The sequence below is a fragment of the Callospermophilus lateralis genome, chromosome 15 (genome assembly GCF_048772815.1).
Source record: "Callospermophilus lateralis isolate mCalLat2 chromosome 15, mCalLat2.hap1, whole genome shotgun sequence".
Taxonomy (NCBI): domain Eukaryota; kingdom Metazoa; phylum Chordata; class Mammalia; order Rodentia; family Sciuridae; genus Callospermophilus; species Callospermophilus lateralis.
In genome coordinates, this window is record NC_135319.1 from 68348926 (window position 1) to 68371190 (window position 22265).

General features: G+C 43.9%; 1 protein-coding gene across 2 annotated transcripts; it reads left to right on the top strand.

The window, feature by feature from the left end:
* Positions 1–80: 80 nt before the first annotated feature.
* Dpcd (deleted in primary ciliary dyskinesia homolog (mouse)) lies at positions 81–22036 on the top strand. Of its 2 annotated transcripts, XM_076834399.1 has the most exons (6): positions 81–159; positions 5104–5184; positions 14527–14651; positions 14753–14886; positions 21288–21390; positions 21756–22036. In XM_076834399.1, the coding sequence occupies exons 1-6, from the start codon at positions 96–98 to the stop codon at positions 21855–21857; spliced, it is 609 nt and encodes a 202-aa protein (XP_076690514.1). In that variant the 5' UTR covers positions 81–95; the 3' UTR covers positions 21858–22036. The 2 variants fall into 2 exon arrangements, with proteins under 2 accessions (XP_076690514.1, XP_076690516.1); XM_076834401.1 differs by lacking the exon at positions 5104–5184 and having other exon boundaries at positions 86–159.
* The last annotated feature ends 229 nt before the right edge of the window (positions 22037–22265 follow it).

Consider the following 22265-nt stretch of genomic DNA (forward strand, 5'->3'; position numbering starts at 1 on the left):
CAAATGCCCAGAATTCCATCCGGGTCAGCAGGAAGTGACCCTCGGCGGAACAGTTGCCATGGCAGCGTCCGTGCGCGTGGCTGGGCGGAGGGAAGATGGCGGTGACTGGCTGGTTAGAGAGTCTGCGGGCGGCAGAGAAGACAGCGCTGCTGCAGGATGGTAACTCGAGGCGCCCGCGAGCTCCCTCGTCCTCACCGCTAGGGTCCAGACTTCCGCGCTGGTGTCCCCGGGGAAGGGCCTCGGCCGCCAGAGCTGGAAGCGCAGCGGTCGTCTGCCAGGCCAGTCCCGTTTTGGCAGAAGAGGAAATTGAGGCCCAGAGACGACGGGACTGGAACCCAAGTCTCTGGGCGCCTCATAGGTTTCCCTACACCATCTCGCCCCGCTCGGATTTTTGTTGCTAATACATAATAATTCCTTTCCCATTCGTTATCTCATTTGCTGCTCACTGATGTGCCAGGATTCTGATAATTTTCTACTCTGTTTTACAGACGAGGAAACAGAAATCCTGGAAAGTTTTAGATCAGCCTCAGCTTCCCCAGCGAATCAGTGGTACAGCTGATCTTGATCTGGGCTCCCATGAACCTCAGTCTGGGGATTCTGGTGTCATGAAGAAGAGGGAGACCTGGGTTCTAGTTGAATTCTGCCATTAATTCTAGGGCCACTTTTCTTGTTTGGATCTCGCTTTCCTCATCTGTAAAATGAAGTAGATGGGCCACCACTTACCTCTGAGATCCTTTCCAGCTGTATTGTTATGTTTGCAAAGTGAATCTCTAAATGTGCCCTGGTCTTTCTGGGAGCTATAACAAGGACTAAGGACCATGCCTGTAAGAGTGGGCACCAGGTATGGAGTTCTGACTTTTTCTTATCATAGAACTAACTGTCCATTGTAGGGCCTCTTGGACTTCAGGGTTCTTTCCTGGACTCACTTGGCAGCCAAAGCAAATTAGGTTTAAATTTCTGAGGCTATAAAGCTAACAGCTGGGGACTCAGTCCCAGGTAGAGGCCAATCAGGGAAGCCTGGAGTTTGTGGAAATTAAAATCAGCTGCTCATTTGTGCAATGTTTAAGGGAGTCCTTACTGTGTGCCAAGTTCTGTACTAGAACAGTTAAAAAAAGACATATTCTCCTAAGAGTGCACAGAATGGTCAGGAAAAGACATGTAAATAAATAATAGTGCATGTTAAGTAGAGGGTGAAATCTTGTATAAAATGCTTTGAGAGCATGAAAGTGGAAATGATCATCTCTTTGGAGGGAGACCTAACAGAAGGGGTGATAATTCTGGGTCCTAAGGAATTAAGAGGTGTATGCAGAGTGGAGAAGGGAATGATATTTAAGGAACAGTGACTCAACATGTAAAGGCTTGGAAGTATGGAAATATACAACTGGTTACTCAAGGAATAACAAAATGTTAGTGGTGAGAAATCATTTGCTCAGTCAGTTGTAACAAACCATTATGCTGTGTCAGCTGTGCTACTAGGTGCTAGGATACAAGGGTGAATGAAAGGGTCCCGCCACTCAAGGAGCAATGAGGGGAAAAGGTGGAAATGGATTGCAGAAAATTGGGGTATTTGCCTTGCAGAAGACTTTGGACATTATCTCAAAGGACAATGTTGATTGTTGTTTGTGTGCATGTGGGAGTGAAAGGGAGAGTGCACGCGCATGGATTAAACCCAGGGATGCCCTGCCACTGAGCTACATCAAAGGCCCTTTTTATTTTGATACAGGTTTTGCTAAGTTGCCCAGGGTGACTTTGAACGCAGGATTCTCCTGAGTAATTGATATCATAGGCATATGCCACCATGTCTGGCTGTTTTTGTTTTTATTGTGATAAAAAGTACATACCATAAAATTTACCATTTTAACTCTTTAAGCATACAGTTCATTTTAATTAAGTACATTCACACTGTTGTGCAATCATCATCACCATCCATTTCCAGAATTGTTATTTTATTTTATTTGGTATCAAAGATTGAACTCAGGGGCACTTAACCCACTGAGTCCCATCCCCAGCCTTATTTTGTATTTTATTTAGAGACAAGGTCTCACTGAGTTTCTTAGTGCCTTGATAAGTTGCTGAGGCTGGCTTTGAACTCACAATCCTTCTGCCTCAGCCTCCTGAACCACTGGGATTAAAGGCATGTGCCACTGAACCCAGCTTCCAGAACTGTTTCATCTTCTTCAAGAAACTCTGTCAGTAAACTCTGTGCTCTCCTCCTCCCCAGCCCCTGGCAGGCACCTTTCTATTTTCTATTTCTGTGAATTTGACTACTCTAGGAAACCAGATGAATGAAATTGTACGATATTTGTCCTTTTATGATTGACTTATTTCTTATAGCATAATATCTCCAAAGTTCATGTTATACATGTGTTAGAATTTCCTTCCTTTTAAAATGTGAATAATATCCCATTTGTATTTATGCACAACTCACCTCCTCACACACATACATTTTGTTTATTCATGTGTTGAGGGACACTTGGGTTGCTTCTCCCTTTTGACTATTGTAAATAATGCTGCTCTGAATATGAATTCAGAGGTATTCAGAGGTGCAAGCCCAGGTATTTGGTCACAGAACAATATTTAAACAAATATTTTATCAGCCAAGATTGTGTTAAGTTCTTTTATTATTAGCATCACAAAATGATATTGTTAGGGTTTCCTCCCCCCCACCAAAAAAAACCCACAATATTGAATATATGGGTATGCTTTGTTAAAATGCAGATTTGCCATCTTGGCAGGTATAGGGATGTAAAAAGGAACTCTCTGGAAAAATGTTCAATAAATCCCTGGAACAATGTTCAACCTTACAAATATTTAAAGCTGTACAAATTTTTCTGATATAATTATTAGAACTTGGACTTTGGCCTCAAAAGAGTTTAAGTCTGAGTCTGTCATTTTCTAGCTTTATGATATTAGACTAAGTTTCACATCTTTAAGCCTCAATTTCCTCATCTGTAAAATACAGATAATGGAGATACATAGGATTATTGTGAGAATTAAATTCAATAAAACAGGTAAACTGGCTGGTTGATAGTAAGTACCACACTCTGCCAGTATTTGAGGCTGGAGGCAAAGAGGAGAAGATGGCCAGGCCAGGTGCCCTCAGCTGTGCATAGGCAGTACCTTGTGCCCTTCTTCTGATAGGAAAACACCTGCTGGCTCCTATGAACCACCCAAATGGTTAAGAGTGGTGGAGGCCTGTTGAGATGCCCTGCAAATTTGGGATTTGAGTTTTCCTGAAATACAAATTTAAAATGACTCAAGAGAACTATTCCCAGAAGAGTAAATTAGGAAAAAGCCACCTGAGGACTCTTTGTAATTTTTTTGGTACCAGGGATTGAACCCAGGGGTTCTTGACCACTGAGCCACATCCCCAGCCTTTTTTTTGTTTTCAATTATTTTTTTAACCTTTATTTTATTATTATTTTTAAATTTTTCTGTGGTGCCAGGGATCAAATCCAGTATCTCATGGATGCTAGACAAGCACTTGACCACTAAACCACAACCCTGGCCTCCCCAGCCCTTTGTAAAATATTTTATTTAGAGACAGGGTCCCACTGAATTGCTTAGGGCCTCACTAAGTTGCTGAGGCTGGCTTTGAACTCGAGCTCCTCCTGCCTCAGCCAAGCTGGAATTACAGGAGTGCTCCATCATACCTAGCTAGGAATCTTTTTCTTTCTTTTTTTAAATTTTTTTAATTTAGCTGTTGATTAACCTTTATTTATTTACTTATATGTGGTGCTGAGAATCAAACCCAGTGCCTCATACATACTAGGCAAGCACTCTACCAACTGAGCCACAACCCCAGCCCCCTGGCTAGGAATCTTAAAAAAAAAAAAAAAAAAAAAGTGTAGTTATAGATGGACAGTATGCTTTTTTAAAAAATATTTTTTTTCAGTTGTAGATGGACACAATACCTTTATTTTTATGTGGTGCCGGGGATCGAACCCAGTGCCTCACACATGATAGGCAAGCACTCTACCACTGAGTCACGACCCTGGCCAAGTATACCTTTATTTTATTTTTATGTGGTGCTGAGGATCAAACCCAGTTCCTCACACGTGCTAGGCAAGTGCTCTGCCACTGAGCTACAGCATCAGTTCCCAGCTAGGATTCTTATTCTTGAATCTTATATAGTGTACATGCCTACTGAGCATTAATGCCCTTTTATTAGTCTTTCTGAGGGCATACCTATATCTGCGTCTTATATGTAAAAAGAAAGAGGAAGTTACACAGTCATCCTTAAGCAAATGCTTATGTGAGTAGAGAAATTGGCCTGGGAGACTCCGGGGTTGTCAGTGGAGGATGTGTCGAAATTTATTCATTCTTTCAGTCACTATTTCGTTGAGCCAGGTACTCTGCTTACTCTCAGGGAAACCACAGGTACAAGGATAAAACTGCTCCTATCCAGTAAAAGAGACAGGCAATAATCAAAGAATCACACCAAGTAGATATAAAATCATAACTGAAGTACCTTGACAGGGAGCAAATACATGAGGGTTGCCATTATGTGTCTCTGAATGACCTAGAGATGTGTGGAAGAAGGTAGAACAATGGCATGACTGAAGGGAAGTGCTGGGTCAACAACCCCAGCTCAACATCCTGTGTAAGCTTGGTTTTTAGAAACTGGGGAGAGAAAGACGTGTGATGACATTCATGTCTGATACTTTTAGGAGTGTTATAATATGTGATAAATGCTCCACTATACATGTGAATACACCATGGGAGGGGGCAGATGAGGAAGTGATTACTTCTGCCAATAAGCTGGAGGTGATAATTGTGGGAGACTTCCCAGTGGAAGTGAATTTGAGCTGGATTTTGAAGGGTGAGGAAGAGTTTCATGGATGGGAAGAATTATGGCATTATTACTGATAGAGAAAATTGCAAAGGCATGTTCAGAGGAAGAAGCTTTAGAAAGCAAGTGAGCCCCAGGATATGACTTAAAGTAATGGTGGGTGATGGTTGGCAAGGAGTTCCTAGGGGTTCCAGTGGGGTTTCTCATTACTCCCAGGGCTGTTGCTGTTCCCAGGCAAGGCCCCTTGCACATCAGCACGAGGCAAGGCAGAGGAAGGCTGTGAGGTAAGGCACTGTCTGCTCTGTGTGTAGGGAGAAGAAAGGTGCACTATTTGTTCCCAGATGGAAAGGAAATGGCTGAAGAATATGATGAGAAGACGAGTGAACTACTTGGTAAGTAACAGGCGTCCATTGGACTCTTTGGAAGGCTTGGGGTTGTTCTGAGCACAGGCCAATGCTCCTAGCCTTAGGCTTGAGGGAGTTGCCCAGCATGAAATGTGGAAACTGAGGGAGGGAGTACTCAGGCTTTTGGGGCAAGGTTGTTACTGAAAATAGTTTGGACACTGGAAATGGAGTGGGAGTTTTGTTTTTTTTGACCCATAAAGCCCAGCCCCAAGCCCAGCCCCAGCCAGCGAGAAAGGTAATTCTAAGCTGGGAGGGGGTATGTAGAGAAACAGTTGGAGAAAAACTTAACAGAGGAGTGGTATTGAAGTGAGCCTTGTAACCCGTAGTGATAAGGACAGTCTTTCACTGCAGGCTTTTTGATTGCTTGTTGTGTTTTCTGAGCCACTCCAGGAGCAAGCATCAGAGGCAGTATCTTCTGACCTTGCCTCCAAGGCAACACCGTTAAATATGACCCTCATCTTGAAGAATGAATCAAAGAGGGTATGCTTGGTGATTTTGCAGCATTATCATTTTTCATTCCTACAGATTTTTCCCTCTATGAATAGGCTCATGAATAGGGGTTCCAGTTTGAATTTCTGGGAATTATTTGATTCGTCCACTTTCTATTCTCAGGTACACACATCAGCCTTAACTGACTTCCCAGAGCTAGGAGGCTGGCTCTGTGACCCAGGGCCTAAGGCTGTCAGCAGTGGGAGTTGGTCTCTTTATTAAGTTCCACCTGAAATGCTAAGACCAATGATGGAATCATGGACTGGGTTATTTTCTTGTCATTATTCTTGACTTTAATTTCTTCCTAGGCCTGATCGACAGGTTGTATTGGTGAGGGAATTTCTTTTTCCCTTTTTCTGACAGCTCATAAATGTCTAGAACCGACAACATGGATTACACTGGTTTGCATTCTCTTGGTCTCTGGTCTTAAAATATGTGCCCTCCGCATGTTCAGTTGCAGAGTGAAGTGTTGATCCCTCCTTATTATGAACTGCTTGGACTTGGTCCCAATTGGCTTAGTCTGGTGCTATTAAAAATCTTGATGTGTTTAGCATATGACACTGATTCGTAGGAAACCAATACAGTAGTAATATCCTCACAATGTATTGTAATTTATAGTGCTCCCAGGGGGTGACAGCCTTGGAATACCTAACAGGGGAGAACTTATGAAAGCAGAGGTCACGTGGGCTAACCATCACCATATCCAGGCCAGAGACTGACCGCAACACCTCGCCCCAGCTTCACCCCAGCCCCCAATATCACCCCTCTTTTCCACAAAGAACAAGTAAAGCAGCTATTGTTGCCACAGCTGTGGAAACAAACAAACAGAACCTGGGCTTTTTTGTTGAACTTGGAGATGAAATTAAAATAATAATAAAAAAAAAAAGTGCAGTTTCCCTCATTTGTAGCATTTGAAGCCCCAGTATCCCACATTTACCTGTTGTTTCTCCTGGTGGCAAGAGAGGACAGACTCTGGCCTCCAAACTCCTTTTTCCTTTTCTTATGTACTTACTTATTGGCAGTACTGAGGATTGAACCCAAAGGCTCTCTACCACTGAACTACATTCCCAGTCCTTTTTTATTTTTCATTTTGAGACAGGCTCTTGCTAAATTGCCAATGTTGACCTCAAGCTTGTGATCCTCCTACCTTAGCCTCCTGAGTCACTGGGATTACAGGCTTGACTCAAACTCCTTTTTCTTAAAAGCAGAAATAGAGTAAGACTTTGTTCATGAGAGAGAATACTATTTGACTAAAGTTTACCTACTAATGACATTAATTCTTGTTGGACACCATGCCAAGTATATTATATGAATGACATCATGTAATTGTCTTCATTAAAACCCTATAAAAGGACTGGAGCTGTAGCTCAGTTGGTAGAGTGTTTGCCTAGCATGTGTGAGGCACTGGGTTCGAATCCTCAGCACCACATAAAAATAAATAAATAAAATGAAGGTATTTGTCCATCTACAACTAATATATATATATGTGTGTGTGTGTGTGTGTACATATTTATATGTGTGTATATGTTTACATATATACACACACAAATACACACACACACACACGTGTGTGTGTGTGTGTAACAAAACTCTATGACAGCTGGGCATGGTGACACACACCTGTAATCCGAGCAATTTAGGTAGCTGAGGCAGGAGGACTGAAAGACCAGTCTCAGCAACTTAGCAAGACCCTAAGCAATTTAGTGAGACCTTGTTTCAAAATATAAAAAGGACTCGGGGATGTGGTTCAGTGATTAAGCACACCTGGGTTCAATCCCCAGTACCCCACACCAATGGAAAAAAGAAAACCCCTATGACATAGGTATCCTCATCCCCATTTTACAGTTGAAAGAACAGAAACTCAAAGAAGTACCTTTTTCAGAATCACATTGCTGTTAGGTTTCTGAGTTCTGTCCAATCAAAAGTCCATGCTTGCTGGGGTTGTGGTTCAGTGGTAGAGTGCTTGCCTAGCACGTGTGAAGCACGGGGTTGGATTCTCAGTATCATATAAATAAATAAAATAAAGATCCATTGACAGCTAAACAATATTTTCTAAAAAATCTGTGCTTTGATATATAGCAAAGAATATTTAAATCTAACTTTCTTTACTTCCTATTTTCTCTTTCTTTCTTTCTTTTTTTAAGAGGTTTTGCTGTTACCCAGGCTAGGCTAGAACTCATAATATGAGTCTGAGTCTCTCAAATAACTGGGATTACAGGCATGTGCCCCCATGCCTAGCCTTATTCAATTTTTCTTTCCCAGAATGACCTGAATGGGGACTGATAGGCATGAAGAATCACCCCACTCCAGCCACTGGACCGTAGCCAGAGAACAGTAGATCCATTTCTTATTCTTCTCCCCTAACCCCTACCCAACTGCCCTCATAAAATACTCTTCATCATCATAGTTGTTGTTGTTATTGTTTTTATTATTTTGAGATGGGGCCTCACTAGTTTGCCCAGGCTGGCCTTGAGTTCCTAGGCTCAAGTGATTTTCCTGTCGTAGCCTTCCAAGTACTTGGGACTATAGGAGCATACCACTGCACCCAGGTTTTATTTTTATTTTATTTTTAAATTTTTTAAAGTGCTGGGGATTGAACCCAGTGCCTCACACATACTAGGCTCTACCACTGAACTACATCCCCAGCCCCAATCCTTTTATTTTAAGACAGGTCCTTGCTAAGTTACCGAGGCTGCCCCTGAACTTGCAATCCTTGAGTTGCTGAGATGACCGGTGTACACTACCACATCCAGTCCCAGCTGTTAATTTTTAAGAATAAATAATCCTAGGATCTGAGCTGTCTTTTGCTTGTATATGCTATGAAGTAAAATACAGATGTGGTTTTTGTGGCAGTATGCAGAAATAGTTTCCATTTTCCAACTAATTATTTAAATTTGGTAATTGGCCAAACTGCTGTTTCTATTCAAAAATCTCAATTTACAGAGGAAGAATTGCCAATAGGTGTGCATCTGCCTGGGACAAAGTTTCTCTAGTCAGTGTTAATAAGCATGTTAGTGTCATCTTTTTTTCTAAGCTCTCGGGGCTATTCATTCCCACCCCCCACAATGAATGCTGTATGTATTCATAGAGGAAAAACTGAAGGGCCCCATAACAATGATCGGAACATCAAACTAGCCCCAGAAAAACACAGCGTGTCCAGGGAAGCAGAGGCTGAAGGGCAGGCCATCCCCTAGCGATTACATTCGGATTACTGCTTAATCTGCTTTGGTATTTGACCGCCAGCCTATCCACCCCAGGCCGCATTTGGAGGATATTGAGCACTTTCATCCCCAGGCACTTCAGCAGCTTTATAAATGACCCACTCGATTCCCTTCAGCCTCCTCAGGGATGGGCCGCGGCAGCTGTTTAATAGCCACAGAGCAATGTTGCAGTGTTTTAGGGCAGAAAAGAAGAATCCTGCATCTAGTTTAAGCTGCAGGGAGTATTTAGGAAAGGGGAATGTAATTATCCACATTGGAAGTGGGCCAGGCTTTGGAGCTTTGGGGAAAGAGGCCTTTAGGACCTCCACTTTCTAGCCCACCTGAAAGATCGGGCCTCTTTCAGCAGCCTGGGACATCAGCCTGTTTCCTGCTGACTTAGGAAAAAGTCCCCAGGCATTGCCTCCTTCATATTCCCTGTCAGTCCCTTTGCAGGGTCATTGAAAGTCTCCTTCCCAAGGACTGACCCTGGCTCAGCTGGGAAGAGATGACAGCACCCAGGGAGCTGCCTTGCACACACCAGTTTGGGTTTAACATATAATCAAATCAGAGTGACAGCAGGTAGAAACAGTCTTCTGTTGCCGCAGGAGCTGTCCTTGAGTTCAGGAACAAAGACATGGACAAGAAAGATAAGTGTGTACTTGCACGTGTGTACTCATGCCCTTATGTATGAGATAAATAAGGACTTTGCCAAAATAATTTTTGGATCTTATTTCTTAAAGGGTTGAAAAGGAAAACTTTCTTCTGTATTACTTTTTAGCAAAGAAGGTAATTTCATGGGTGTTAAAAAAAAAAAAAAAATGGTGAGGCAGCCAAGGGTGCCAAAGCTCCTGTGGCCTGAGTGACTTTTGAGGTTGGAAAGAGGGAGCCAACAGCAAACTTTTCCTCCTTATGAAGCTTTCTGTGGGGGCTGGGGATGTGGCTCAAGTGGTAGCGTGCTCGCCTGGCATGCGTGAGGCACTGGGTTCGATTCTCAGCACCACGTTAAAAAAAAAAAAGATATTGTGTCCACCTAAAAACTAAAAAATAAAATATTTTAAAAAAGCTTTCTGTGGAGGGTTGGGGTTCTGGCTCAGTGGTAGAGGGCTCGTGTGAGGCCCTTGGTACAATCCTCAGCACCACATAAAAATAAATAACTAAAATAAAGGTTTTGTGTCCAACTACAGATAAAAAATAAATATTACAAAAAAAAAAAAAAAAAAAAAAGCTTTCTGTTAAAAACCGAGCATTCTTTGGAGTAGAAGAGTGCACAGGAATTCAAAGGGTGGTTAGTGCCTTCCAGGCCACACTGGTAGTGAAATGGACATCAAATTTGACATGGCACATGATTATAGGGGCATCTCACTTCTCCAGCCCCAGGTAGTCAGACATTCCTCATATTTACTTTTTCAGATAATTGAAGTTTAGCCTTTAAAGACCAATGTGTGTGTATATATACACACACACACATAGTGGCACACACATGAAATTCCAGATATTTGGGAGGCTAAGGTAGGAAGATCACAAGTTCAGTACTAGTTTGGACAACTTAGCAAGACTATGTCTCAAAAAAATAAAAAGGATTGGGGATGTAATGTAGCTCAGTAATAGAGGGCTTGCCTACCATGTCTGAAACTCTCTCTCTACCTTTTTTTTTTTTTTTTTTTTTTTGGTATCAGGGATTGAACCCAGAGGCACTCAACCACTGAGCCATGTCCCTAGTCCTATTTTGTATTTTATTTAGAAACAGGGTCTCACTGAGTTGCTTAGCACCTTGCTTTTGCTGAGGCTGTCTTTGAACTCGTGATCCTCCCGCCTCAGCCTCCCGAGCCACTGGGATTACAGGTGTGCACCACCATGCCCTGCTTGAAACTTGAGTCAATCCCCAATACTGCCAAAAATAAAGTTACTTAAAGAACTATCACAAGGGCTAGGGATGTTGCTCAGTGGTTGAGTGCCCCTGAGTTAAATCCCTTGATACTCCCCCCCCCAAAAAAAGGAAAGAAATATCACAAAATGCTTATATCACAAACACTTATTGAATACTTCTGGGCTGCAGTTTAACCTTTTATTAATGATTCAGATTCTGAATTTGGGATTAAGAGACCTGAATTTTAACTGTGGTTAAAATTTTAACCTGAATTTTGCAAAGTGGTCTGTCTGTTACTCAATAGACTCTTGTCTCCTGGAAAGAAATGGCAAGAGACGAAGGTGAACAGGCACAGAAGAAATGTTTCCCATTTAAAAAATATATGCATAAACAACAACAACAATAAAGACATAGCCGGGTGCAATAGTGTGCATCTGTAGTCCCACTGACTTGGTAGGCTAAGGAATTTAAGACCAGCTTCAGCAACTTATGGAGATCCTTAGCAACTTAGCAAGACCCTGTCTCATAATGAAAAATAAAAAGGACTAGGGATGTAACTCAGTCATAAAGCATATTAGGGTTCAATCCCTAGGATAAATAGACAAACAAGCAAACATATAGTTATTGGACTAGATACTTTCTAAAATAACTTTCACCCATAAGATCTTTGGTGGTCATGTTCTATTATATAGAGATACCATCAAGGACTAAGGGTGCTTGTTTGCCCTGACACTAAATGGTCCCAAGTGCTGTTCTAGTTCTGCATTTCTATGTAAGATGTCCTTTGATAGTGTTGTCAGTATGCCTGAGAACAAAATTTCTTGCCTTATTCTATACATAGTTTTTTTTCTTTTTCTTTTCTTTTCTTTTTTTCTTTTCTTTTTTTTTTTTTGGTTGTTATTGTATGTGTGTGTATGAGACTAAGAATCAAACCCTGGACCGAACATGGTGGCTCATGCCTGTAATCCCAGTGGCTCAGGAGGTTGAGGCAGGAGGATCACAAGTTCAAAGCCAGGCTTAGCAATTCAATGAGACCCTGAGCAACTTAGCAAGACCCTGTCTCAAAAACTAAAAAATGCAGGGCTGGGGCTGTAGCTCAGTGGCAGAACACTGCCTTGCATGTGTGAAGTGCTGGGTTTGATCCTCAGCACCACATAAAAATAAATAAAATAAAGGCATGCTGTCCACCTATAACTACAAAAAAATTAAAAAAAATAAAGAGGCTGGAATTGTGGCTTAGTGGTAAAGTGCTGCCTTACATGTATGAGGCACTGGGTTTGATCATCAGCACCACATAAAAATAAGTAAAGGTATTATGCCCATCTACAGCTAAAAATATTTAAAAATAATTTAAAAAAAGGCTGGGGACATGGCCCAGTGGTTAAGTAACCCTGGGTACAATGCCTGGTATCAAAAAAAAAAAAAAAAAAAAAAAAAAATTCAAACTCTGGGCCTCATATGCTATGCACCAGCTACATCCCTATCCCTTTTTAATTTTATTTTGTATTTTATATTTTTTGTTTTATTTTGAGACAAGGTCTTGCTTCTTGCCAGCTTGCCCAGGCTGGCCTCAAACTTGGAATCTTCCTGTTTCAGCCTTCCAGCTAGCTGGAATTACAGGTATAAGCCACAGTGCCCAGCACACAGCATTTTATATGTAGCTTGAGTAAGGATTTAGGAATAATCTTTCTGATAGTGTGGAGCAGGATACAAGGGTCTTGTCATAATAAGCTATTTTTTGGAAGTATTTGTCACTTCTGAATTTTCAGTTGTGATAGAGGCCCCCCAGAAGTCTGGCTTACAATTAAGTGAAATATTATAGTAAATATATCTGGATATACTCCTGGTCACAGTCCATTCACTTAAGAAAGTATCTGTTGGGGGAAAAAGTTGTCTATTAAGCACATTTCCAAGTTTTATTCTTCCTTATTAATTTTCATTATAAACTTGGAAATGTGTTTCTAGGGAGAACTTTTGTCCCTAAGATGTAATAAAATCATACTACAGCATGCAGCAGACCATACAAAAGCACATATTCAATGGAAAACCTTAATTTTACAGCATGCTTTTGTGTTCTGCTCACATGCTTTCCTTATAGCAGTGAGGGTGTGTGGGTTGGCACAGCTGCTCAGGTCTAAAGGCAAACCATCCACTTGCCTGATACTGAGGATCAAACTGGAGCCATGACCTCTCCTGCTGGGAAAAAGGAGCCTGCACTTGGAAACAACGGCAGCAGCACTCCAGGCACTTCGAGTTGTTCCACTCCCTGCAGTGGCTACAGAAGGCAGCTGCTGGTCTTGAGCAGTAACTGTGTTGTTCTGGCTGGAGGACACCCTGAGATGGCAGATCCAGGGATCCCAAATACAGTAGGCAGGAAATGGAATTATGCCTCCAAAAAGATAGTTCCACTGCACCACAGCAGTCCCTAGGACAGGGCTGAAAGGAGTTTCTGAAAATCCTAGCAGGGATTTCTAGATAATGTCCATTGGACTAGTTTCTGGATTTATAATTTCCATAATATATATCCTTAAAAAAAAAAGGTGTGGGGGGCTGGGATTGTAACTCAGTGGTTGAGCACTTGCCTAGCACATGTGAGGCACTGGCTTTGATCCTCAGCATAAAAATAAATAAATGAAATAAAGGCATGTGTTCATCTACAACTATTTTTTTAAAAAATTTGTACAAATAGCTGGGTTATAAAGCAAGAAAAAATAGAGATGGTTATTTGCATTATAAACTTGCAAATATAAAATTCCATTTTGCAAAAACACATTAGATCTTCTATAAATAGTTCATTTAAAATACAGTGTGTGCCTCAGATTTTGTTTGTTTTGCAGTGCTGGGGATTAAACATGGTACTTTGTGCTTATGAGACGAGCTCTGCCACTGAACTAGCCTGATAATATAGTTTTTTTATAAGCCAGGTATACCTGAAATGAGTGAATTTCTTTTTTTTTTAATATTTACTTTTTAGTTGTAGTTGGACACAGTACCTTTATTTTAATTAATTTATTCTTATATGGTGCAGAGGATCAAACTCAGGGCCTTGCACGTGCTAGATGAGTGCTGTACTGCTGAGCCACAATCCCAGCCCCATGAAATGAATGAATTTCTATATCTGAACTTTCTGAATCATGAGACAAAATTACCAAACAGCTTTCGCTCTCTTCATTCATTTTTCCTTTGCATTTTTTTTTTTTTTGGAGGGGGGTGAGGATACTGGCGATTGAGCCCAAAGGAGCTTTATCACTGAGCCACATCTTCAGACCTTTTTCACTTTAAGACAGGGTTTCACTGAGTTGCTAAGGATGGTCTTGAACTTTTGACCTTCTTGCCTCAGCCTCCTGAACCTCTAGGATTATGGGCGAGTACTACCATACTGGCTCCCTTGCATTTTTGAGAGGCGGGGAAATGCATCTAAACTTCCTTTTGGGGATCCAAATTTTCCTAAAACCAGAAATCACCATTTTCAATTCTCAGTATCCTCCTTGCGCTTGAGTGTTTCTTGTTCCTCTAGGCTTCTAGAACTTCATGCCAATTCCTTTTGTCTGTGCACCCATGAGATGGGCTTTGTAGGTTGTATAATACTGAAATGCTCCACTGAGATTTCACAGGTTGTGTGATCCCTGCTCAGTTGAACAATGCCCAGTTAAAGGTTCCAATGCTCTACTTCTCTCCTGTTTCTTTTGGGAACTAATGTGATGTCAGCGATTCAGCAGGAAAGAGCAGTGACCCTTTCTTCCCTGTGATCCTATTGCTTACTTCTGTCCCCAGTGAGAAAGTGGCGAGTGAAAAGTGCGCTGGGAGCCTTGAGCCAGTGGCAGCTTGAAGTGGGAGAGCCAGCACTCCCAGGAGCAGGAAGCCTGGAGCCCGAGCTCATCAAGGAAAGCAATGCCAATGTATGTCTGTCGGTCCAAGTGTCTTATGGAGGTTGGGAGGGTCTCTGACCCCTGAGGGCAGAGACTTTGAATTGTCCTTGAGTTGGATTTGCCTTCTGCAGCCTATCTTCATGCGTAAGGACACAAAGACGAGTTTCCAGTGGCGGATTCGAAACCTCCCCTACCCTAAGGATGTCTATAGCGTTGGTGTGGCCCAGAAGGAGCGCTGCATTGTTGTCAGAACAACCAACAAGAAGTGAGTTGCGTGTGAGCACCTGTCTGCTTGTACTTGAGCAGAGGCAGGGTGAGGGCATGTCCCAGAGTGTTGCTTACTCCAAAGCCAGAGCACCCTCCTTCCTCCGGTTCTGAGGGAGGAAAGCAGACCCAACAAAAAAACCAGGGTACTGAAAGTGAAGGGCTTCCCCTGGGCAGGAGCAGCTTGAATAATGTAATCAGCTCCATCAGGGAGGGGAACTTGAACCATCAGGGTCTTATGACACCCATACCCCATCATTTTGTGTGCCTAGTATGGTACCTGACACATATTAGGGCTCAGTAAATATTTGTTGAATGAATAAAGGAATGAGGGAATCACTTGTGATTTCACTTCTGCTATAAGGTTAATTATGACCTTGACCTCATTGCTGGATCCAGTCCATGGGGAACTTGACCTGGTGACATCACTTTTGGAGCTGGCAGGGAGCCATGGTCTGGAACTGTCTGAGGTATCAGTTAAAGGACTTTAAAATACTGGTCTGGGCAGCAGTAACCCTAATTCCTCCTTGGACTAAGGGACAGTGGACAGATGCTTTGGTCTCTTGGAAGTCCCTGGCATTCTGTTTCAATAGGGGTGCTCAACTTCCCTTTATGGTCCACTGGTGCAGGGAGGCCAACTTGGGGGGGGGTGTTGAAAGGACAGAAGGTGACCCAGATGCATTTTCAAAATGATCACATTTGGGTTTATGGAGCTCTGACTGACCGTTGGAGAAGAAAAGAGCCCTGAAGTGAATCAGTCTTGACCTGAACCAGAGGGATTACAGTATGGGGATGTCAATTCCCTTGAAATAGATTGGGGTGTCAAGATGGCAGGTTTCTTGAGTTACCTATCCGCAGTATGATGCTTCATACTTGTGCCCAATATGCCTCACAGGCTGCTGAACCTAACTAGAGGTGCTTCTACCCATCTTCTGCTTACATGCATTTGGGAGGCCCCAGCTCTTTGTCCATCTCCTCAGCTGGTGTGGTGCCAGCCTCTCCTTGTGTCTTCCTCAGGTCCATAAGGCCCACAGGGAAGCAAGGCAGCTCCCAGGCTCCCCCAGTGCAGCCCTCCTCTTATGACACCCATACCCCATCATTTTGTCAGGGTTAAGAGGACAGGGGAAGGGGTGGAGATGAATGAATTAATTTCAGGATTATTGCTGTACATGCAGCCAGCAGCCCCTGCAGTGGGCCTTGTCTATAAATATAAAGTCATAATAATAAGGGTTTGCGTTTATAAAGCACATTGAAGCCCTCAGATAAAAGGCAGTTTATTTCCGTTATTGCTCTCATCATTAACAGGAGTCAGTGCCTAAAGTGGAATTTAGCAATTTCAGACAACAGAGAAATTGCCTGTAGGAAAACAAACTCTGTACTTCAGCAAGCATTCCCTGGCGTAAGAGGCCCTGGGTCCAAACTGGGAACAAAAGTGCTTCTGATAGCACTTGAATCTGCAGCTTAGCACTTTGTGGAGCTGGCTGCTGCCTCCTTTTTGTCCCCCAGAGGTCACTGTCGAATACAGATATCATGCAGAAATGTGATTACAAGAGTGAGAGTAGACAGGCTAGCTAGCTCACCAAAAATTCATCTGCTGGTAGATCCTTTGGGCCCCATCTCCTGCGTGCATCCAGCCATAGGTGGCGCTATTGGCCAGGAGCTCCATGGCTAGAGACCCATTCAGTGCCCAAGGAGAGGAAGCATTTTTGAAGCTCTGGGGGAGGCCAGATATGATTAGAGTGGTGCCAGGGAAGATGGGGTTCCCACAAAGGAGAGAGGAGCATTTTGTGCCCACTTCAGAGCCAACATGGAGACTTTGGTCCAGTGTCTCATCCTGGCTCAGCCCCACCCCTCTACAGATCCTCTGTTAAGAGGTAGCTGGAAGGCCCCCTGAACTCTAAACTAGATCTTTCCTGAGTCTGGTGGAATTTTCACTTTCTACCTGTGGTAATGTGTCATATACTTGTATTCCCACTCATTAAACAAAACTTAACACTATTCCTTTGAGCAGTGTTAATGTCTTCAGGACACTTTAAAAATTTGTTTTCTGGTCTTCATGTCATCCAGAGATAGGCAGGATGCATATTTTTATCCTAATGTTATATATTAATAATTATGTAAATGTAAGTGTATGGTCAGCCATATACAAACTCTCTCTTCCTTGCCAGAAGGAGAGCTAGCACCCTCATTTGGTGCCCAGGCTTCTGCAGTCTCTACCACACAGTGGCATTCTTCTCTGAGTCAACTTATCTTCACCTGGAGGTTCTGTGCCTACCCCATTCTCATATTCTAGAATGTGATTCCTGACCAAAGCCAGACAAGAATTGCTTTGTCCATATCTGCCTTGTCTCTGAAGAACTGGGTTGGCCACTTTGCTTTAGAGAATTGATTCTAGTGTACTGTGTCCTTGGCCTCAGGTACTAATGAGGCATAAGTCAGGCAGAGAAGAAAGTGCTTTTCTAGGACCCCTGTGTGTATCACCTGGTCTTGATAAGAATGTTTGTGTAGAAAGAAGATTTCTGGCTTCATCTTAGAAGCTGGCAGTTGTAAGTGGCATGAGCCAGGGTACTAGAGTAGGAAGATATTGGCTTAAGTCTGATCTCTTACTGTAGCATTTGGGCAAGGGTTCCTTCTGAATCATAGGAACATGCTTATACCTGCCTCACAGATTGTTTGGGGAATTTGATGATATCAGATACATATGAGAACCCAGTACAATGGCTGGCCTGAAGCAAGTTCTGAACAATTCTTTGGAAACTAATCTGAAGAGAGCTTGGCTTATTGGACATCAGTGATCACATAGCAGGTGTTAATAAGCATCATGTATTATAGAAGAAAAGGATCTTATGGCCAGATAAGTTTAGGTCAGTCTGGATTCAACAGGCTTCAATTCATTAGGACTCTGAGGGTCCTGCCAGCATGTATGTGCACATGCATTGTGACTTTCCAACAAGAGAGGCTAGGCGTGGCTTCAGTTTTCCCAAAGCCTTGGGTTTTAGGAAGATTTCCTGCTGCTGGGAGGGAATGACTGAAGGCTTCTCTGGATACTTCTGCCAAGCCAACGTGCAGGGTAGAGGTGTGTGGGGCCCATGAGACTGTCCACATAGCCCTCCTCTGGTCTCAGCCCTCCTCCAAGGGCTTTCTCTCGCTGAGGGCCCAACCTCTTGTGCCCCCCTATTCAATTCAAGGGAGAATGGGGTGAGAAAGGGCTGGAAATTGGGGAGGGAATACAGTAGTGAGATGGAGGCAGTAGGCCATTTCTGAAATAACCAAAATGAAGGAATTGTCCATTTGGCACAAGGAGAAGAGAGGTTCAGAATTAGTCCATTTTGGGCCCTTTGACAATGACTTAAAGTTCATCTAGTGTAGCTCCTTGATTTTAGGAAGGAATTTAGAGCGAGAAACTGAGGCCCAGAAGTTAAGTGCCCTGCCCAGGGTCATAAAACAGAGCTAGAAGACCTACTGCAAGCCTACTGTTTCATCTAAATTTTGACATTCAGAAAGGATGAACCCTAATGTATTGGAGAGAGTACCCAGGAGACGTGCAGGGTAGTTGAATCTGGGGATAGAGAACCTGTTACTAAACACCCCTGCCCTTCCACCCAGTATCTGCCCCATCCTTGGACAAATGTAGGGAATCTAGACCAGGTGATCTATTATTTGATGAGAATGTGGAGATGGAGGGCTTAGGAGATTGGGGGAATGCCCTTATAATAAGGGCTTTGTGACTTGAGCAACATACCTAACTTTGCTGTGCTCAGTTTCTATAGAAGATGATATAGAAATAACCAACCTGAGAGGGTTTTATTGGTTTTTTGTACTGGGGTTTGAACCCAGAAGTGTTCTTCTGAGCTATATTCCCAGCCCTTTTTGAAAGTTGCCCAGGTTGGCCTGGAACTTACTTTGCCTCAGGCCTCCTGAGTTGCTGAGATTGAGGGCAATCACCACTGTGTCCAGATCTTTAGAGGGCTGTTTTGAGGATTAAATGTGTTTAAAACCAAAGCTACATACCATTTCAGGACTAGGGGTATGGATTGAGGTAGAGCACATGTGCAAGACCCTGGGTTCATCCCAGGGAGGGGGGTGCAGGGAAGGAGGAAGGAAGGAAAATAAGTCGTTGTTCATTGCCTGGTTGCTACTGAGAACAGTGATGGAGGTAGGGATGGAGAAAGTGGGGCATGCCAGGATGCTGGGGAATTACCCTGCTATAAATATCTTTAGCTTTTAGCATTAACAAGCAAGGTCTACACAGGTAAGCCTGTTTCTTCTTCGTCCTTAAATCACCAGCGCACAGCTCAAGGCCTAGGACACAGTTGATGTCCAGTAAATGTGTGCTGCATGTCTGTAGCTGCCTGAGGCTGAGCATTCTGACTTTTCCAGAAGCACAGTAGGTCCCTCTCTTATCCAGGTGCTAATGAGAAAGTCAAGTGCAGTCCCTGTCCTGGCAAACCCCAAACCTGGGGGAACAGAGATAGGAGGGTGCCAGTTGGCCCTGAGGAAAGAAAGCAGATATCCCTATTCCCTCCAGCACTGGCTGTCAGGAGCCTCCTGGGAGAAGTTGTTTAACCTCACCAATAAATTAAATCCATTACTGTAAGACTCAAAACAAAGCTGAGCCTCAGGGTCTGTGCCCAGCCTTCTAGCCTTATAGTAGGAGTAGGACAAAGAATGGGGACAAACTATGCACCTCAAGTTCCCTCTGATGCTGATGTTGCTGTTGGGACCAAGCTTCAGGATTCATTTTCCTTCCCACTGGCCTAGCCTGGGGAATGGGGGTGGGGGTGGGGTGGGGAGCACTGGTTTGGCTTTTTGTGTATATTTGCAGGGAAGATGTTAACACTTCCTAACAAGCCTTTGTGTTCACCTAATCTCTGCTGTTTAACCTTTGACTCCCCCCTATTATCAGTGTCTGCCACCTTTGCTGGCCAGACCAAGGGCCCCAGGAAGAGCCCTCAGCTGGGAAGAGGATGTGGAGAGCATTCCTTCGCTGGTTGCAGGCAGATGGATCGCCTTTCCCTGGGGCAGAGCTTTGGAAAAGAAAGCAACTTGTGGTGCCATTAGGATCCCCCAACCCCCACTCCTTTTGAACTGTCAGCCTTTAAGTAAACATTCTTTTCCTGCCATGGGTCCTCGCACCTTGGAGGGGAGTGGGGAACCTGGGAGGAGGGGGCCCTGGAGCCTTGCTAAACTGAGGGATTTGGGCAGGGAGGATGGGGCAGAAGTGCTGCATTGATGTCAACTGAGTCCCCAGGGCATCAGGGCTTTTGAAGTGGACTCAGGGTAGCTGTCACCACAAGGACCAGGCCCCTCTGAAGTATTAAAAACCCGTCTTTTGCAGGCCCCTCACTTGAGTTTGTTTGTACCTGCCTGAGGTGTTTCCCTTCCCAGCCCACACAGCCTCTGCAGCAGAGCGGTGCTTTGCCCAGCTGACGGGTCTGGCAGCCCCTGGCCAGGGCCCAGGCCACATTTCCACCAAGGAAATGCCAAATAGACCTATTAGAGATGAGATGGCCTTTCTTCATTCTCTGGCATAATAAGCATTGGAACAGGCTCAAGGAACTTTCCTCTAACCCTGACTCCACTGACAACTAGCTGGAAAAGCAGCAAGCTGTTTCATTTTTGAGCGGGGTTTCTTCTTTAGCGAAGGGGGCAAATTCCCTGAAGTTCAGTCATACACATTACAGGCTTGATTTTCTTTCTTTCTTTTTAAACTAAAAGGGATCATTAATCTCTGCCTGGCACCTGCAGACAACAGGCACCATGTATGGTGTGAAAATGGAGGGGTGGGGTCTCAAGGCTAGCAAGGTGGAAAGTCCAGAACTGGAGATGGTTTGTCATCCCAGCGAGCTTTTTCCTTGTGAACACACTTCTCTGACTTACAAGTAGTGTCAGGCTAACTAGGCCTTGAAAGACCCCCAAAGAGGAAAAGGTACCTGGGGTCTTCAGTGGAAATACCATGTAAATGGCAACTGTGGGCCCCAGCTTTGGGGGATGGCCTTAGATGTCCTTATTGTCCATTGTAGGACTTGTGTCCCATTTTCTGGTGTGCCTACGAGGCTTGAGGTGCAGAGGAGTCCCAAGCTGCCTGAGCTGTGTGTGTGTGTTCCAGGAGGCTTCTGCCTGTCTTGGGAGTCTTGTTTCTGCAACATGAGTCATACAGGCCCTTGGTCTAATCATGGAATTATGACTAGTTCTGGTCTTCTTTCTTTGGATTGGACATAAGGTGGGGCATACTTTTCTTTCCAGTGCCAGTGAGCTCAAAAATCATGCCTTTCTAACTGGTAAGAATCCTTCCTCCCTTCCAGTTTTGTGGAAAGTGGGTGAGAACTATAGAGAAGCCTGGTGCCCAACTGTTGGGGTTGCCTTGCTAGGTGCCCCAATGGCCTCTTGGTGTCCTTACAGGTACTACAAGAAGTTCTCCATTCCTGACCTAGACAGATACCAGCTACCTCTGGATGATTCCTTGCTGAGCTTTGCTCATGCCAACTGCACCCTGATAATCTCTGTAAGATTTACCCAGACTTCTTGGCCACTATATTTGGGGAAAGGTTCCTCTTTCCCTACCCATTTCCTATTCCCTCGGAGTCCCTGCTAGGGATTGGGTGTCTCCATTTCAGCCCGGGGAGAGGAGAGTCACACAGTTCACAACTAGAAGAGGGCAAAGGATGATGAAGGAAGTGGTAGAAACCTCAGAACTTTGGTTCTGGCTTAAGGTCTGCTCCTACCCAGCCACATGACCTGAGTAAATAATTTGACCCCCCATACATCTCAAGTTCCTTATATACATAAGGGCACAGAGGGGCCCAAGTGTGGGTATGGAAGGAGGGAAATAGTAACTGAATTATGTCCTCTTCCTGGATCTGTCCACAGTATCAGAAGCCAAAGGAGATCATGGTGGCTGAGTCAGAGCTACAAAAGGAACTAAAGAAGGTAAAGACGGCCCACAGTGATGGGGACTGTAAGACCCAGTAGCTGGTCCCCAGCTTTGTTCCTCTGGCATGGAGGATGCTATCTGACTTCCAGGCTTGGGCCTTTCTGGCATGAGGCAACCTCCTCTCTCCTTGGAGCTACCTACAGTCTATAGGAACTGGTCTAGGTGTTATGCCAAACTCCTGTTCATGGTCTTGTTTCCTGAGTAAAGTCACTCTGAGTTATTGCAGATGGACTGTTGTTTCGTCCACCTCTGTAGGCTGCCTGCCTCTGGGCCCCACTGCTCTCCCTACAGAGGGTGCTGGTGTGGCATTCCCTTCTCTATCCTGGGAACCTAAAAGGAGAAGAGCTTAAGAGCCTGTGACTTCAGTAGGGCAGGGTGTCTCCCCAACCTGTCTTCATAAACTCAGAGGGAATCTGGGCTGGTAGGCCCCTGTTCTAGCTTGGTTT

What these genes read in the sequence shown, in the direction of transcription:
- Dpcd (XM_076834399.1), top strand. Translation starts at nt 96, where the DNA reads ATGGCGGTGACTGGCTGGTTAGAGAGTCTGCGGGCGGCAGAGAAGACA. An exon ending in GACAGCGCTGCTGCAGGATG is followed by an intron (nt 160 to 5,103) that starts GTAACTCGAGGC and finishes CTCTGTGTGTAG; the next exon opens with GGAGAAGAAAGGTGCACTAT. An exon ending in GAAGACGAGTGAACTACTTG is followed by an intron (nt 5,185 to 14,526) that starts GTAAGTAACAGG and finishes TTCTGTCCCCAG; the next exon opens with TGAGAAAGTGGCGAGTGAAA.